The sequence below is a fragment of the Bacillus rossius genome (genome assembly GCF_032445375.1).
Source record: "Bacillus rossius redtenbacheri isolate Brsri chromosome 4 unlocalized genomic scaffold, Brsri_v3 Brsri_v3_scf4_2, whole genome shotgun sequence".
NCBI classification, from domain to species: Eukaryota; Metazoa; Arthropoda; class Insecta; order Phasmatodea; family Bacillidae; genus Bacillus; species Bacillus rossius.
Genome location: NW_026962011.1, coordinates 51456824 through 51476554, shown reverse-complemented (window position 1 = coordinate 51476554; position 19731 = coordinate 51456824). Strand labels below are relative to the sequence as shown.

The following is a 19731-nucleotide window of genomic DNA, read 5'->3' as shown; positions in this document are numbered from 1 at the left end:
TGTCAAAATATTTCAAACTCCACATGCCCACAGGCCCATAAACTTTTATCCAACGTCGATCTCGTGAAAACTTGAAACCGTCGGTAACTTTCTACTAAAAAGTGTATCAATCTAGTTTAACCGATTCCGTTGACTGCAAAATTAAAATAACGCACTTTTTGGTTAGTTTGTAGCACTGGCCAACAGCCTGAGGAAATTTCGGCGCCAAGACTTTAGGGTACGTACTGCGAACGATATTAATTCAAGAACTTCGCCAACCTTTGCCAGGAACAGGGATGGAAATCCACTTTGGGGGAAAACCATCCAAGTGTAGGTGGCTGGCAGAAAGCCCGCACATCGATGTTGTGCGCGAGGCTTTGTGTCCATCGCCAAGGGAAATCCTGCGCGTTCAGAGAGCGCTGAAGGCAAAGTGAAAATTTTCGTAACAGCTATAGCTTGCGTCAACACACTCGGCTGAAAACAACCCAGCAGGCCATGAGTGTTTGAATAGAGGCTTTATTCGCCTCAGCACAGAAACGCACTCTCTGATACGAGATACGGGAAACAAGTAACAACATTTTCATGTGGGCTTTTACCCTTTTATATGTTTCTATACCATCGCACAAACTACTGCGGATGAAAAACATCGGTAACTCAAAACTAACGCAGAAAGATCGGAAAAAATCTCATTAGCACGCTTTAAAGTGACTGGTCCCATAAACCAGGCACTGTTGTTTAGTAATTTTGCTTTTATATGTCTGCTGATAAGATACATTTTTACTACTCCAAAAATAAAACTTTCAACAAATTTAAACTAAAGCCCGCATGTATCCATGTACCTAAATCTGTCACCGTGACTGAAGGTACTTGCTTTATTCTATATTCAAAATGTTTGGTTTAAGTTGAGGTGTTAGTTGATATTTTAACGAAGAATTTTATTTATTTTAAACAATATTATAACATTTAAAAATGGATCTAAATTACAACTAAACAAAAATACCAGTCACATGTTTGATCAAAGATTGTATTTTTGATCAAACATGTGACTGGTCTCCATACAAATAACCACACGCACACTGAGCGACTGCCAAAAAGTAATGACATTGTGATTTTTTTAAAACTTAGTCTTCGTCCACAGCAGTAACAAAACTTGTCAATAGAAGATAAAATAGTAATGAGTATCACGTGTGACATTTAGTCTCCAAAGATCACAGTTCTAATACTGGTGTCGAATAAATCGTATTTCATTCATCCAATCAACGAAGGAATCATCTGAAAATGTTACTTAAGGAAACTTCCCGATGTTTATTTAGTTATGTTGCTGGTAAATGAAAGTTGTTTCAATGTATGCAGCATCCGCTACTTTATGTAAACACCAGGAAACTCTAAAAGGTGTGCATACGTTCGCAAGCCGCTCGCGAACCGTTCGCTGAAATTATTTTCGCAGAGAATTGCCAGCGATCCATAAAAAAATTAAACAACCACCAGCAGTCGTTTGTCAGCCACCGGTTCGTGTATTCAAATCATGTCTTCGCGTGAAGAAAATTACGGGTTTTTGTTCGCAGATATATCCATGTCCGCGCCTTATCCCCTGTAGGCTTATTATTTTTATATTTTATGTTTCTTATATTTAGGATCCCATGGTAAAAAAATTAGTTCAGTAAATATTATTCTGTTCCAATGAATTTCGTTGAGACAACTTCATGATTAAATAGAAAAACTGTACAACAAATACAATAGTCATGTGAAAATAAAATACATAGGTGGTGTACGTATATAATAACTCCGCAGGCTACATTTCATACGGCTCGCCTGAATGTAAAATAAGTTGTCACAAAATACTGTTATGAAGTCATTATATTCTTACATAATATTGAAATATTTTTTTTTAATCCATACATTATTTTATGGCACTACTTACCTTAGGGTTTATTTTTTATTTTGAAAAAAAAAAAACTTTTTTTCATCATTACATGCCACATATTGTATATTTTGGTTATTATACAGAATGACACGACAAAAAATTGTTATAAGAAATTGAATCCTAAATCAAATTTTCTGGTCCTCAGATTAATATCAGAAACGATATGTGGACTCGAAGAGATTAGTTGGCCATCACCGACAGACGAAGCAGCCCTGAGGCTCGCGAGCAGAAAGAAAACCAACGAACTGCACTCGACCTCGTCCCGATGAAGTCTGAGAACGCCCTTTGTGTTCGTCAGAAAACCCGACAGGAGGCGGTTCCGAGAGCGGTTCTTTCAGCGCTGCCCAATCACGAGCCAATCACGAGCCAATCACGAGCCAATCACGAGCCAATCACGAGCCAATCACGAGCCAATCACGAGAACTATCTCCTCGCGTGCGCATCGGCTCACAAAGCACACGCACCTTAAAAATACATAATATATGGGTTTATTTAACTAAATTGAAAAATAAGAACGGATTATTTTTTCCCCCCCTTGCGCGACTTGCTGAAGTGTTCAAACGGCAAACGGAAACAGGGTAACACTAGAGTGGTGTTCTGAAGGTTCAGGTTTGCACAGGAATACCACTTTCGGCACCAAAAACACGGACAGTGTGAGGTTTTCCAAGAAGAGCAGAGAACAGGTCACACAGACCGCGAGAGCATCGTGAAATATTAACGGACTATGCTTGGTTGGGTGGCGAGTGAGAGCGCCTGCGCGCGTCCGGTTAGGCAACCCGGCACGCACAACGACTTGCCCGTTGCATATCCCATAAGCGCTGGGGGCCATGCACTAGCTATGCAGGGTTCTGCATTATTATTAAAAAAAAAAAAAAAGAGCTAGTCATGGGGACTGTCAACAGAAGTGAAAACTTAAAACTTTGTTTTTAAATGTGTAATATGACATCATTCCTACGTCAAATGTACGCAAGAAAATTATTTTGGCATTATATTAGTACAATGTCAGCATGATATAATTTATCCCTACATCATTTTTTAGTCACAACAGATGTCAGTGGTATGTAAAAATTACTTAAAAATTCATTACCTAGCTATGACTTACCAGTGATGTCAGACCTAGGTTATGTATTCACGTGGTCACATTAACTTCACTTACTGCTACTACAGCATGTCGGTGATGAGAACTCACAAGATTTTACCCATTCAAAAAAAGAGTCCAACACGCACATGATACAGTCGAGAATATACTATATATTAGTGTATATATGCGTATACATGTACACATAGGCCGGTGCGCGTCGCCAGTCTGGCGCAACACGTCACTAGCATGTCGGTGACGCGAACCCATTAAGTTTTGCCCCTACCAAAAATCGCTCAACGCGGATAAAGAAGTTTTCACTTCAAAAAATAAGCAAGTGCATAGAAAGATACGCGCAAGATCTGTGCGAAATTAGTTCACAATTGAATTCAGTGATATTTCACGATGTATCCTATACCTATTAATAAAATTCGTAAATACATATTTTAACTATCTGATGAGATATTTTGACAGCTGACCAGCAGCCCGCGAAACATTTTATTCAATAATATATTAATTAATTTGGTTTTAACTACCTCTTCATGCAACCAGACAAATTTCTTGAAATATGTTACGCGGAGAAATTAGAAATTATGCAACAAGTTAGTTTCGGAAAACTATAAATAGAAAGTGATTTATCGAGGGCATTTTTTATCATTTAGATTTAATTCGGATTCACAAGAACATGCGGTGTCAACTATACTTGGCACTGAAATTAAATAAGAATTTCTGAAATCAATCTTGTAATCTGCTGTGTTACTAAGTTCACATTTATGCAAAGAAAAGTGACACGTTACATGAAACAATCTATGATTGTTATTATATATATTCCACTCAAACCAAAACAAAACCTGAACTCATAAGTCATGAAATGCGCCAACTAATCACAATCAGAGAACCAAATTAATGAGACAATTAATCTGTACAGTAACCTCTGGGCAAAACTAAGCAGCAAATTATAGTGCATGAAATTGTGAAAACAAAATATAATATAAGAACTATCATTAATATGAATTTTGGATTCTACACGGACATAATTCTTGTAGTACACTATATGCTGTTCATCACCGCTGCACCTTCTATTTCACCGTAGAACTATGCTCGGTCTTCGTATAAGTGCAGTTTGGTATCATGATCTCCGTAGTAGGTGTGGCACTTCTTAAATAACCCTGTAACTCGAGAACGGTTTATATCACTTTTAGACACAATCTTCTATTCAAAGCTGGAGTCTTTAGTTTGAAAACCACTTTCACGGACGCCTCTTGATTAGCAATGTGTCGCCCCAGTAAGTCTATATGTCAACTGCAGACACGAATTCGGTGGTCACTGACGAAAAGTCTATACGAAGTCTAACCTCGAATAACTTCTGGTTATCTTGTTGGTAATGTTAGATTCTTGTAGCTGCGATAATTCTGCATGCAACCCGAAGAACACTTCAAATTCCACAAGATTCTTAACTCAGAGAATAAAATATACAGCGTCTTTTTCGTCGAAAAACCATTCAACTGACGAATATTGTCTGTAGACTCACTTTACTCTGGGCTACATATCAATGGTCCTAGCCATTTCTCAATAAAACTTTAGCATGAGGCTTAACTATTCAACTAGCTCTCTTGGGAGTCACAAACCTTCTAACTGAAATTCTAAAGAACAAACTTACAAAAATTTCCTTAAAATACAATGTTTTGCCAAATAGATCATATTTTCATTACTTAAATCAAAAAAACAAAAGTACAGAGCTGACCTCATTACGCTTTGAAATTGAGATATTCTTATACAGAATATGATTTATGATTAATAATGTAAACAAATGCAAATAATTAAACATATACAGTTAAATTTATCGTTAGTTGCGTTTTGCAGATAATTGGCACGATTTATTTTTAAAGCAGAAATTAACTAAGCAATGTAATAAATATCTCGAATAAATCTTGCCATCATTTATGATAAATATTAACAGTTTCTAACTCCCGCCAAAATGCCACCCTACTCTGCTCGCATTGGCTGTTGCGCCATGCGTCCGCAACAGCAATAAAATATATTATTCTCCCTCCTATGCGCACGATCTCTCGGCTATGCAAACGACCGCCCTATGCGTGATTGTGAATCAGTAGGTTTGAAAACATGGCGGTCAAATCTTTTACAGACAACCCTTGTTCTATGTTACTTTCTTTTTCCAATTTGTGAATCCACCTTTACCGACTCTTCAGTACGTGAAAAACACCTTCTGATTTTAAAAACACGTTTCAATTAAATTAAACTGTGTGTATGTATTACACGTGGATGTATTCTGGAATGAACAAAAGCTATCAAAATGCGTTGGAAGTGGATGTGTTATAAAAAGAAACTTTTGAAAACACAAGTTAAGAAAAACAAGCTATCCTCCAGTCAAGTACAGACTGATCTACCATAATCAGCCTGTTAATGCTTAAGGTAGATAGTGATTATGTAGTACGCGCTTTTACCTGTTAATATATTATTATTTTCTGGCTGTTCTGGCCATAAAGGAGGAAAGTAACTTCGTGCGCCTCATTGTTTTGTGGGTTCCTAGTGTTCTCGAGAGGCGAGTTTCAACCAGAGATTAGAGAAAGTTACAGATGTAGCATAAGCTCTGAGCACTGTGGCCAGTTTGCTCACGTAAGAAGATGGCGGCCATTTGTTCGTATAGTATATAGAAATGTAGTTTACTACATACTCTTGTACACAATCATTTTTTCTCGAGTCAACAGTCTTTATTTGTTTAATATTCATGCACTTTTCCACCACCATGCATACATCACTTATGAGAAAATGCGATTTTCTTCATGGAACAATATGGCGGCGACCTGCTTCCCCCTTACGTCCCCTGGCTTCAGCATAGATACCTGCAAACAGTGTTTATGCTCCATCCGTAACTTTCTCTAATCTCTGGTTTCATCAGCCTGCCACGGTGCTACTTGGAATTTAATTTAATAATAATAATTTCAATGGTTGGTAGAATAAAACTAGCCTCCTGTGTGATAACCATGCACAGAAAAACATGGTTTGTACTTTTAACAAAAGATTCCTCCGGGAACCAGTCGCCAAAAAATAATTTGTAATACTAAAAGAAAGATATTGTAACTTTGTACGATACACAGCTATGGTTATTTTTGCATGTATGTAATGTTTTTCGAGACAATACTGAGTATTTCTTACAAAAGTTAGCGCATAATTGTATATTTTAACCGACGTTTCAATGAAGCATTTTTTTTAAACATGGAAAAGATAATCAAATATTCAATAATTGGACTTTATTTAGTTTTCTTTTTAAAATGCGGAGTTAATACTGGAAAGCTGTTATGGGAACGGTTTACAAATAACTAACTATTGGAGGTACCTACTGAGACAACACAATGCATAAATTATCGGGTAAGAATCCAAACCCAGTATTAGTGCGAACACTGTTTTTGTGTATACGATCAAGTTTACAAATATCTGTAATTTTAAATTAATATTTCTATACCATCTACAAAAAAAATTAGTGTACAAATGTTCATACCTGAAATACGACAAAAACCGACGTAATTTGTTAAAAAAAGGAAAAGGCAGTTCCATTATAACATTGTATGCGTGTGCCGTATTAAAAGTGTTGAGACGTTCAGATAACAGTAAGCCATTCCAAGTCATATAATGACATTCCAAACCACGGAAGTTTTTTATTATTAATCATGGCTAAAATCGAAGCCAAAACGCTGAGTTTACGATCTATAGCACCAAGGTCACAAACTCGCTATCCGAAACGTCCAAGTCAATGACCTCTCGACGCCTATCACTTGTTTAGGAGACCTTCAACATCGCGCTTTCATATCACTGGCATATGAAGCTCGAAACACCAACATTTTCCTCCTCGTCATTGTCTATAAATAAAAGCGTCTGATAAGGCTTTGCAACCTTAGTATACTTGCGTTAAATCTCGGTCTCCCAAGCCGAGTTTGTTATTTCGTTTTCTCGTCATTATTTTTCACTAAAAGATTCTCCTGCAAATTTATACGATAGCTATCTCATATTTAAATCGCTATTTCCGGACTGTGACTTTTTACCGCTATTAGATAATACAGTATGTCCATAAAATAATGTTCCAGTTTCAATGGTATATTATCACAGTTTATTTACAACAAATCATGCATCAAATTGAAGGTAAACCAAGCTAGTTATTCGTTCAAATGTTTAATGTGTGCACCTTAAGTTATACGGCACACATCCAACCTAAAGTCCAATTCTTCCCACACTTTGGTTAACAAGTCCGGAGTAATGGCAGCAATAGCCTCTTCAGTTCTGTGTCTCAACTCTGGCAAATCATTAGGTAGCGGCGGAACGTAGTCATGATCTTTTATAACGCCCTAAAGGAAAAAACCGTGTGGCGTTACATCAGGTGAACGTGGAGGCCAGCGTAAAAGAGCTCTGTCGTCTCGACCAATACGACGGCCAGGGACTCCGACGTCCAACCACTCTCGTCCGAAGAGATTCCAACGGGGATGGGCTCCATCCTGTTGCCAAATGAAGGTTCACAGGTTCAGCCTCTACTAATTGGGGAAAGAGCCATTCTTTCAACACAGGTGGCGCTGCAAGCGAGAAAACAACAAAGCAGCACTCGCGCATGCGCTTATCTAAAACTGATTGAGTCACTCTTCAATTGTGACCTTGAACCAACACTCTACAAAGCTTACAGTTGATACTATTAACATTTATAACCGGGACATTCTTTTATGGACATGCTGTATTTGATTGATAAATATCTGTTGAAACATACAATGAAAGATCGCTATCGTGATATGTTCCACAGAAGAAAAAAAATTGGTTGTCTGTAAAGTCGGTTTACGGACGATAGTTTAACGTGACAACGTCATAACAAAACTTTGATGAAATGATTGCATACTTTTATGAATAAAATTGAATCATTTTTATTTTAATAATAAAAGAATAAATACTTGAAATTATACTAGTGATCAGATTTTTAAAATGCAAGAATAATTAACCTTTATTGCCGAAATTGTTGTTGTAATAAGCAATGAAAACCACATTAACTTTTCAATTCACTTTATAAACAGTCGACGAAACAGTTCACGTGTAGATGACTTGTAATTAATTTTAAAAACTGGCGTTTAGCTATAAAGTTTAAATATAATTATGAACAAGTTTTCATATAAATAAACTGTAATCAAATATCTACCATCAATTCTATGAATCACCATAATTTTTTAGTCAATTGTAACATAACCTATTATTACTGCACTCGCCGACAGCGTAACGGAACACTTTTTCGTGCGTGCAGCCGGCGTTCATCGATTTATTAGACGTTGTCACGTAAAAAAAAAAAAGCCCCTGAATAATGTGAAATACAAGAAAATTAAAGAAAGAGCAATAAGCCTTGTGATCCGAGCCTCGGCGCTCACTGCCGCGGTACGCTCACATGACTGGCAAAAAGATCGAGCGGTGAATTCTCGAGCATTTCTTGCGCCTCGTCTGCACTAACATAGGGTCTACGGCGCAATTTGGGGAGATGTCAAATATGGGTTCTTTGCTTAGTGATCGATGGAGCTCTCTTGCTGGGGGGAAGCCTTCTTTTCACAGACGAGAGAGCCAAACGAACGATCGTGCATCTTCGGTTTTTTTTTTGTTCATTGTAACTCATGATAACTAATGGTCAATTAGGTTAGGTTAGCTACATTATGAATACTTTAAAACATTGTGGACTGTTGATTTGGTTAGGATAGCTACATTAAAGATACTGTGAAATCATGTAAACGGTTTCCTAGCGCTGGATAGCTACATATTAAAAAGTTATTTGCTAAGCAACCATAAAATGATTTTACAGTATTTTTAATGTAGCTATACTTACCTAATATAACCAACCGTCCACAATGTTTTAAAGTATTTATAATGTAGCTAACCTATCCTAATCGACCGCAAAAATTTAATGCCACACCGGTTTATACAATGAGATAGAACGGGAAAAAAAAGCGAGCATGAACTTCGGGGAACTTCGGCTGTGGCTCTCTCGTCTGTGAACAGAAGGCTTCCCCTCTTGCTGGCCACGTTTATCGTGCTGTCGAATTAGAGGAAGCATTCATTCGTGTTTACAGAAGACACGTAGAAGAACTGTCAGATGACTTGCACGCAACAAAACAACTCGAATCTGTTTCTACTTCATATGAAATTCACAACTGCATATAACAAATGGAAATCGCTCAGAAATACAAAAAAAGCACCATTTATCAGTAATCCATAAGTTATGATTAAATATTCAGAATGCTCATTAAAAATAGGTTTAGAATTCCGCGTATTTATCTGTTTTCCCTGCCAAGGATCTGATTGTCATGTGTCCTTTAGTTTTCATACTTTGGTATATGGGTGATTTAAATTAAACTTCCTTCCGCCACAACGTTAAGGAGAAGCTATTTCAGTGACTTCTCACAGCTGAGTAATTTCAAACATCAGTTTTGTACCTTCATTGAAACTTTTGTCTTTTTTCTGAGTATTCTCGTAAGCATTCAAAATCCTAATTTTTTCTAACGGAAGAACCCACGCGATTGAAAAAATTTATCAAATAGTGATAGCTGTTTATGAAAAGCATTTAAGAAAATTTTGAGGTCGGAATCGTTACTGTTTCTTTACTTCGTTTATAAATTGCATGGTTTGAGAGTAAACATGGCTAACAAGAGTTGTTTTCAGAACAATATTTAAGTATTAAACTACTGGTAGACATTCTTAAAACCACTCAAACGACTCGGCATACGCCTTTATTTTATTTCTGCGCCATTTAATGTAGCGCAATGTCATAGTTGTTCTGTGCACGGCGTAAAGACTGCGCTCCAGTTCACAGCATTGCGCTTGGATGCGGCGCCGCGATAGAAGCACCAGCAAGCGTCGCGCCATTCAGCATCACTGACAACACAACTCTCGCTGGGCGGACCCATTAATCACATTATTCCAGCAGAATGAACCGGTGTATATATTTTTAATATTTACTTTTTGTTGAGGTCCAGCTTCGTGTGTTTCTATCTGAGCGATGAGATGTTTGTACAAATGGGATTTTATTAAAAAACACAAACTTACTTTTTGAGTAATCTCTTTTAAACCAGCTCCACGTTTAATTTTCGTGCTCTCCTACTAATATAAAAATGTGAAATTTGGTGAGAGTGAATGATTGTTACTACATCACGTTTTTACTAATGAACCGATTTCAATAAAATTTAGAATACAGGTAGCCCGTAAACTGAAATGGCAATAGGCTATATATTATTACCAAATTCCACCCTTAAGGGAATAAAATTAGATGAATTCGCTTTTTTAATAAGAAATCATATATAATATATTATAAACACAATAATATTTTTCTATTTCCGGCGAAAGTAAATATTTCAAGCCTTAGAACAACACTACTGTTACTGCAAATGCAAGCAATATGATCGTAATACATGAAAGCTCAAAAAATTTGGATTTCCATGTGATTACATGGTAAAATAGAATGATATTCAAAAAAATTTATATTGTTATGAGTGTAATGTGGGGTTCGTAAGGGATAGCCCAATTAAGTTTTATTACAGTCTTATTAATTACTAATATTTACATTACTGATAAATAATTGTACTTAAAAAAAATAGACAGATCACCAATCACTTCAACTTAAAAATGTTTATTCGCAAATCACTCACTGTCTGTCAAGTTCCACAGTTCACACTCCTCACTGGAGCTAGGCTCGACAGTGGTTCGCCCCTTACCTCGCGCCTGTCCACACACACAGTCTCGCGCCACTCAGTCGCACTCTCACGATCTCGTCGCTCTCGAATGGGTCTCTCACCCTCTTCGTCGATGTCGCACTTTCTTCACTCGCGAAAATCTCCGAACTCTCATAACTCGCTCGGAACTCCCGCGGAGGAATGCGTCGTCGCTTATATACCCAGGGCATCCTTCTAGAAGGTGCGAGAGCGGCTGTGACGTGTCGCGTCATCCCGGGCCGACCCAACGCCCGAAACACCCAGAACAACGACGCTTATTCACGCCACTCCTCGCGGCGGCCTCTGTAAGCCCGGAATTCTCAAGCAGCTAGACGACAATAGCCCGAGACGGGACGGTGCGCGGGGAGCGCAGAAGGGGGAGAGGGGTAGCGAGGACCCTTGTAATCCGGCCAGGCACGCGTGGCATGCCTTATGTCAGTGGACAGCGCACAACGTCAGTGGAAGTGCGGGACCACCAGCCAGCTCCGAACCTGGCGCGCGTCGCGGTCCTGTCTGCGTTCGTAACAATATATTAGCAGAACCACACGAATAATGTTTACTTAAAAAAATTGCATTAGGCTCGCATATTGTCCCTCCGCATATAAGCTCGCCAAGATTTTGGATCACGGTCATAATTAAAATATTTTTTAAACAGCTTCTCTCTATAGCACCAAGTAAGATATTGGATATGCTGAATAACAAATACTACCTACTATAATGTGAAAATTTCTACGTGTAAATGTGTGTTGTTTAATCATGGATTTACGTAATGACTTTTGAAACAGAGTTAACCCACATATGGGACTAAACACAGCAGGCAGGGAGCGAGGTAATAACAGTGCTTATTAAAGGATCTGCAGCCAATAGTAATACTGCCGTACACTGCCAACAGCTCGCTGATGCAACCATAGGGTGAAGAGACACACACACACACACAGCTAGTTTAGACATTCGCGCACACCGCCAAGATGCACGTAAATGCGCAAACCAAACATGACCCCCCCCCCCCCCTCCCTAAAAACCTTTGGTGGTAACATTTAAACCTTAGTATGGAAAATTAAAACACCTTCCCAGTTTGTCATTGCTTTTTTTTTTTTACTTTATTCAAGGTGTTGGTTGCCATTTGTGCAATAAAAAATTTCCAAAAATTATTAAATCTGATCTATTTAACTAGGTATACGTACATGTATAGTTATATAAAACAAATTATTATAATGAAAATAGTGGTATGGGGAAACATAAACTCATAAACAGTATAGAGTTAGATCAAATTTAATTTACATTTTAGGAATACACTTAAGACCTATGAGTCTAATTTCAAATCAGTGTCAAAGAATTTTAAATTTATTCCTTAACCCACTGCTAAATCAAAGATATTCAAACCAAACTTTGTCACTTTCAAATCGGAGCACGAACTCACTTTTGGTCACCATGATAACTTGCATATTCATAAAATATGTGTAGTTAAACTGCTGATTATGTAAAGCACTCACTAAGTAAGAATATATAACCTGCTCCTTGCATGCTTATCTACGTACGGCATGATAAACCTGCATGCTCGTAACATTATCTATCTATCTATCTATCTATCTATCTATCTATCTATCTATCTATCTATCTATCTATCTATCTATCTATCTATCTATCTATCTATCTATCTATCTATCTATCTATCTATCTATCTATCTATCTATCTATCTATCTATCTATCTATCTATCTATCTATCTATCTATCTATCTATCTATCTATCTATCTATCTATCTATCTATCTATCTATCTATCTATCTATCTATCTATCTATCTATCTATCTATCTATCTATCTATCTATCTATCTATCTATCTATCTATCTATCTATCTATCTATCTATCTATCTATCTATCTATCTATCTATCTATCTATCTATCTATCTATCTATCTATCTATCTATCTATCTATCTATCTATCTATCTATCTATCTATCTATCTATCTATCTATCTATCTATCTATCTATCTATCTATCTATCTATCTATCTATCTATCTATCTATCTATCTATCTATCTATCTATCTATCTATCTATCTATCTATCTATCTATCTATCTATCTATCTATCTATCTATCTATCTATCTATCTATCTATCTATCTATCTATCTATCTATCTATCTATCTATCTATCTATCTATCTATCTATCTATCTATCTATCTATCTATCTATCTATCTATCTATCTATCTATCTATCTATCTATCTATCTATCTATCTATCTATCTATCTATCTATCTATCTATCTATCTATCTATCTATCTATCTATCTATCTATCTATCTATCTATCTATCTATCTATCTATCTATCTATCTATCTATCTATCTATCTATCTATCTATCTATCTATCTATCTATCTATCTATCTATCTATCTATCTATCTATCTATCTATCTATCTATCTATCTATCTATCTATCTATCTATCTATCTATCTATCTATCTATCTATCTATCTATCTATCTATCTATCTATCTATCTATCTATCTATCTATCTATCTATCTATCTATCTATCTATCTATCTATCTATCTATCTATCTATCTATCTATCTATCTATCTATCTATCTATCTATCTATCTATCTATCTATCTATCTATCTATCTATCTATCTATCTATCTATCTATCTATCTATCTATCTATCTATCTATCTATCTATCTATCTATCTATCTATCTATCTATCTATCTATCTATCTATCTATCTATCTATCTATCTATCTATCTATCTATCTATCTATCTATCTATCTATCTATCTATCTATCTATCTATCTATCTATCTATCTATCTATCTATCTATCTATCTATCTATCTATCTATCTATCTATCTATCTATCTATCTATCTATCTATCTATCTATCTATCTATCTATCTATCTATCTATCTATCTATCTATCTATCTATCTATCTATCTATCTATCTATCTATCTATCTATCTATCTATCTATCTATCTATCTATCTATCTATCTATCTATCTATCTATCTATCTATCTATCTATCTATCTATCTATCTATCTATCTATCTATCTATCTATCTATCTATCTATCTATCTATCTATCTATCTATCTATCTATCTATCTATCTATCTATCTATCTATCTATCTATCTATCTATCTATCTATCTATCTATCTATCTATCTATCTATCTATCTATCTATCTATCTATCTATCTATCTATCTATCTATCTATCTATCTATCTATCTATCTATCTATCTATCTATCTATCTATCTATCTATCTATCTATCTATCTATCTATCTATCTATCTATCTATCTATCTATCTATCTATCTATCTATCTATCTATCTATCTATCTATCTATCTATCTATCTAACAGAAACCAACTGCACAGTAAAAAACTTAATAGAACCAAAGATGTCAGAATAGCCAGCAATACCATTCCTCCCTACACCTTTCAAAAAAAATTTCCTGCTTTCACCATTACGCACACAGTTTATTCAAACAGAAAACATGTTAACTAATATGAATCAGAAGTACATTAGTACAACTGCAAAAGGGCTCTTTAAATTTTTTTGTGAATTACTACACAGAACACAGCTTCGTTGATACTGCTCATAACTGAGATGATTGAACAGCCAAAACACCTCATCACGTTTGTGCCACAAGAAACTACAAATTTCTAAAAACAAAACTGATGAGGCCAAAACTCTTGACAGAAATTATTATTTTTATATTCAATTGCTATATACAGTGCAAAAAATTTTTCAACCGAATAAATACTTTCTTTTTATAAATTATTTATTTAACTGAATTATTAGATAGCAGACCACCACAATTGATCAACAGCAGGCAGACTTAACAGTTTTATATCATTTTCAAAGATTGCTTCACGTACGTACTTCCAAAACAAGATGACACGTATCATTTTTCAGTTTAACTTTCTTTCCACAGATACATGCACAGTGCAGTAAAAGATGCCCGATTATAATGCAAACCAACAAAGAGCAAACATGCAGTAACTCACATTTTCCTCGACTGTCTTCTTTATCTTGGCGCTCGCTTCACTGACAGTTTTTCCCCGCTTTGTTTACTGCCGAAAATAAGAAGCTGCCTATGGACTTAGCACCCTGAAGTGCTTTTGTGGACACTGTAAAAAAAATTCAAACTACGTATCACTAGGTATTTATTTATTTAAAACAGCTATAGGGTAAAGGCCTATGCCTTTTGTACAGCACCTTTGCCTATTTTTTTTAAAGAGGTAAGTCCTCCTCAGTGGTGAATGCAAGGGGATGGGGAATAGGAGGGGGGGTTATCTCCCCTTAGAAGTCACGAAAAACAAATATTTGCAAACTATCAGTGAAGGCAGTGTTTTATTTTGAGTCATGCAAGGTGAGCTGTTACAACACTCGCAATTTCAACTGAGAAGCCACGACGCCTACGGCTACTTCTGTAAGCCATATGTCGGTGTGTTAATGCCATAGTAATGCAAGTTTGTTTTGAGTATACATGTTCAAATTTTAATTATTTTTCCAAGTAATAACACCCCCCCCCCCCCCCCCCCGGCAAATCATAAAAACATTTCTGTACCCACGCCTGGCCTAATAATTCATTTGAAACTCCACAATCACATCTGGACTGGGCAAGTACAGAAACAATAATCTATTGAAATTTTTGGAACTCAATATACATATCTCTTTTTTTTTTTTTTTTTTCAGAATCAGAGACCTCAGAAATCCTCACACGTGAGATGAAATATGGATAAATAAAAGCTAAACAGGATCACAATAACACATCACACCCACAGCGTGAGGCTAAGAGCCAATGTCCATGCCCCCCCCCCCCCCCTCCACCACAGATCGGCGAACCATTCAGCCGGCCTCGTCGTATTAACAATGAGTTGTAATTTGAGTGGCTCCAATGTCATTTTTTGCACCATCACCCTTACTTAAACTGTTTATCAAACCTCTACAAAATAACATTATATAAAAAAAATAATGAATGTATCATCATATTATCAAATTATTTGAACTCTATCTAATTAATTTCAAATATTAAATTATATTGGTAAAAGTGTGTGAGATTGTTAGTACAACCATCAGGGTTGGAAAAGCCCCACACTTACTTAAATAAACCCAAACCATATGGATTTTTTTCAATAAAACCTGGGTTTTGGACATGACCTGGTTTTCTATACAATGAATCTGCATTTTGGTAGGTTTTCTGGAAATTAGTTATCTTTTAAAAATAAACTTACTGAAAAATATGAAATTTATTGAAAACCTATGTAGCAGGGGTGTTTCCAGGGCCGAGTCAGCTGGGCAACTCCCCCCCCCCCCCCCCCCCAGAGTTTAGCAGAGCCCCGCGCTGGCACTTTTGATACTGACGCACTTGCAACGTGAAATGTTTGAATTCAGTAATTGCAGAACCTAAATCTAAATAACCTCACCTATATCTATGTATTTTCAAGTCTGTCGTTTATGAAACACAGAAACGAAAAGACCAAGAAACGAGAAATTCTGTACTAGGTTCTCACTACAGAGATTCCACCTCAAGAGTTAATTTTTTTAATTTTTTATTTGTTTTCAATTTAGTTGATGTTCTAGCTATATTTTAAACCACATTTCCCCAACTATCACCGCTTTTGATCATCTGCATATGAAGATCTTCATGTCATTACGTACATCTCGAAGCAGTGAGTAAAATTTATTTCTAAATTGATTTCCTAATATTCTATGAATTTTTAAACTATTATTTTTTTAAAAACCATCTCCTCTCACCATTTTCTTTTATATAAAAGTGCATCAGAAAATCTCACAATCAGAACATCTAGAAACTTTCACAGAATACATAAGCAACATCTTATATTTGTTAGATACTAAATTGGTCAAGAAATATTTATTATACATTTTTCAATAAATTGTTGAATGAAAAATTGAGACATGCAAATGCAGAGTAAGTACTTATATTCAGATTGATTTTTAAAATTTAGTTGTTTGGTCTTTTCCGGATTCAGAAGGCCTTTAAAAAGCTTAAATTGTGTGAATAGGTTTATCTTAGGATATATAGTTGCACTAAGGACTTTTTTTTAATCTCAGCTCTGAAAATGTTTATATCTGATTTTCAAATTGTTTGGGTAAATTGATAAAAAATAGAAAACTGGCATAGTACTTAGTATGGTTTTATATCAGTTTAACAATAACGGTATACTCCTAATGCGAAAATTATCTCAAACGTAAAATCCTAAACTCGAAAATTTTAGCTAATATAAGTATTAAGTATATCATAGGTTATAGAGTACTAATAAAGGAAATTTCATGCTCGTTATACATACTGTCCCATAACTCCACACCACGTCAGAACAGTTGATAACTTAGACTAGTGAATTACAGTTCTGAATCGAAATAACTAGAATTAAAAAAAAATTGTTGTAGTTTTAGTTATAGGCATTTTTTCAAAAGTTTTTAAATCCCCACCTTGCACTAAATTATTAGATACTGTAACTAAAATTTTTGCTACCCAATCCTAAATAACCCTATTATTGATGATAATTCAAAATTAAATCAAAAATTCTATACTTTCAGGGAAAAAATTTGGAAAACTTATGTAGCAATATATTATCATATATAATTTGACCAGTCATTCTGTAACAAAATTACTTTGCAAAAATTAGCAAGTTATTTTAAAATAAGGCTAATTAAAGCAAATAGGTAACTTGTTAAGTAAGCAAAATAATTTTTATTTAGTGACAAAGTTACTGCTGTTTAATTGTTGACACTTAGTTTTCTAAGTGAAATATTATTATCTATACTTGTGTATGTAGATACGTGTTGTTTAATTAAATTGTAATAAAACAATTTATTTTTATTCATATAAATTATGAAAAAAACCCAAATGGGTTATCAACTGAGTTTTTTCAACAGGGTTTTATTGAACGAAAGGCCACGGCTCAGGTAAAAGTAAGCCAAACCTGATGACCATAAAAGTCAGCAGACTGGCTGCATAAATTTGCAAATCTCAGACAAACCTACAAGCTTTCCCCCCCCCCCCCCAAAAAAAAAAAACCCTGCCTTTTAAAATAGATGGCAGGTTTGGTTTGTGATGAAAAATTGTTTCTGGTAGTTTGTGTTCAGGTTTTTCAAAAACAAATGTGTAGAAAGACTTAAATGCATTATTTTAGTCATGTCATTAAGCAGATTAAGAAATACAGCTCAATATTTAACACTAATTTCACCTATCCTAATATTAAAGCAAGGTTAATTAATGGAAATAAAAATGTATTTAGGCTCTAAAATAATTCAATTAAGTAATTATACATTGCTTGTTTAATTTGAGTTTCAGACATCTGTTAATAGCATTATAAAAACATGAAAAAAGTGCTTAGTTAAAAATTTCCAAAACAATATCCAGCCCTACCATCTTGGGGGCCTTTCCAATGAAAATCAGAAAGTACGACTCACCAGCCCCAAATGGCTGAGCTCCATCCTTGTCTTCAGCTGGTGTTCCGGGCTCCGAACCAGCAATATCGCTATCAGCTCCTCCCGTAGCACTGGAATAAACAAACACAAAAAATATTTTAAAAACTTACACGTGACATAAATTCTGTAGTGCTGACATGGTGCTCCTAAAAGACATTTCTAACCTTGAATCATCATCTTCTTTAGCATGTTCAACAGGCGAGCCCTTAACAGACTTTTCACATGCCGGAGAATCTGCTTCTGTTTTTCCCGTTCCAGGCCCGGTCGAATTTTGAGCTTCTGCATTACCATCTGGGTCACCCTTTCGTAAACCTGGGACCCCAGACCCCAACCAACTTGTCATTTGGTTTTTCACATTGGAAAACATCTCCAGCTTTCCAGCTTTTGTAGGGCTGAAACCAAGTCAAATTAATTTATTACAACACATTCTTTCCAAGCAACACCTTTCTAACATGCAAAAATAGTATCCGCAATCAAAAAAGTGATAGTAAATGTGGCAGATTTAAGAATGAAAACTTTGTTGAGAACATAATATTTATCTAACTAAACATACACATTCAAGTCACAGTAACCACTATCTAACCTAGTTTCCTTCTTTTGATCAACATCTATAGCATCACCAGAATCAATGACTGGGGATGCTAATTTTTCTTCATCTGGTTTTTGAGTTTCACCATCCTTTTTGCCTGCAGCTCCCATCCAGCTACTAACTTGGTTTGTAAGTCCCGTAAACATATCAACACTTTAAAATTTGCTTGAGTGTATTAATAAACACTTAGCTTCCAGATTTTCCACTAACAGAGCATGAATTTTAACACTGCGCACATACTCAAAACAACCCACAAGAACGACTTAACACCTGATATATTGACAGATTGTCTAACAACAAAACAGCACTAGCGACAACCGCGACCTGACTGAAAACACGGAAAGTGGTCGCTTAAGGTCTGATGATTTTTAAGGTACGAAGAATATTCAACAGAGAGCGCAAAATACAGAAATAAAACGAGAAATAGAATATATGATTTAAACAATTAAAACATTATGAGAAATTAAATAAGAAAACCTCAGTTTAAAAAAGCAGGTAAAACTTAGACAAATATAGTTTATTACATTTTTAAAAAATCTACACAAAGACTGTTCCGAAACCTAAAAAAACAGAATACAACTACGGTAAAAAATTCATATATTATTGTTATCAATATTAAGGCAGCATACTCATAAAAATATTTTGCAAAATAGTTTTATTAGCAATTTCAAATTATAATGTTCTTCCATTAACCTGGAAAAAATATATCGCAGAGTTAAAAGGTGTTTTACTTTAAAATAACATTTAAAAAAATATAAGCCAAGCAATCATTTAATTTGTTTACTTTTTTTTAAGAACCTCTGAAATCTTAACTCAAGCATGTGTTTTAATCTAAAAACCCTCAATAATTAAAAATATATATATTTTTGAAGGTATAATACAAGAAATAAAAATATTCCCTACGCCACATGTAAATCTTGCAGTTTACAGGACTGTATTACTTAGGAAATTTGCCTCGGCAT

The 19731-nt window shown here is 35.3% G+C and overlaps 1 protein-coding gene across 1 annotated transcript in view; it reads right to left on the bottom strand.

The window, feature by feature from the left end:
• The window catches only part of LOC134542412 (synapse-associated protein 1), a 111029-nt gene extending 91819 nt beyond the window's left edge, over positions 1-19210 (bottom strand). Inside the window, 5 exon segments of the mRNA XM_063386623.1 lie at positions 14730-14783; positions 14785-14852; positions 18163-18251; positions 18345-18572; positions 18764-19210. Coding sequence (XP_063242693.1) covers positions 14730-14783; positions 14785-14852; positions 18163-18251; positions 18345-18572; positions 18764-18915 — 591 coding nt within the window. The 5' untranslated portion in view covers positions 18916-19210.
• Positions 19211-19731: the final 521 nt, after the last annotated feature.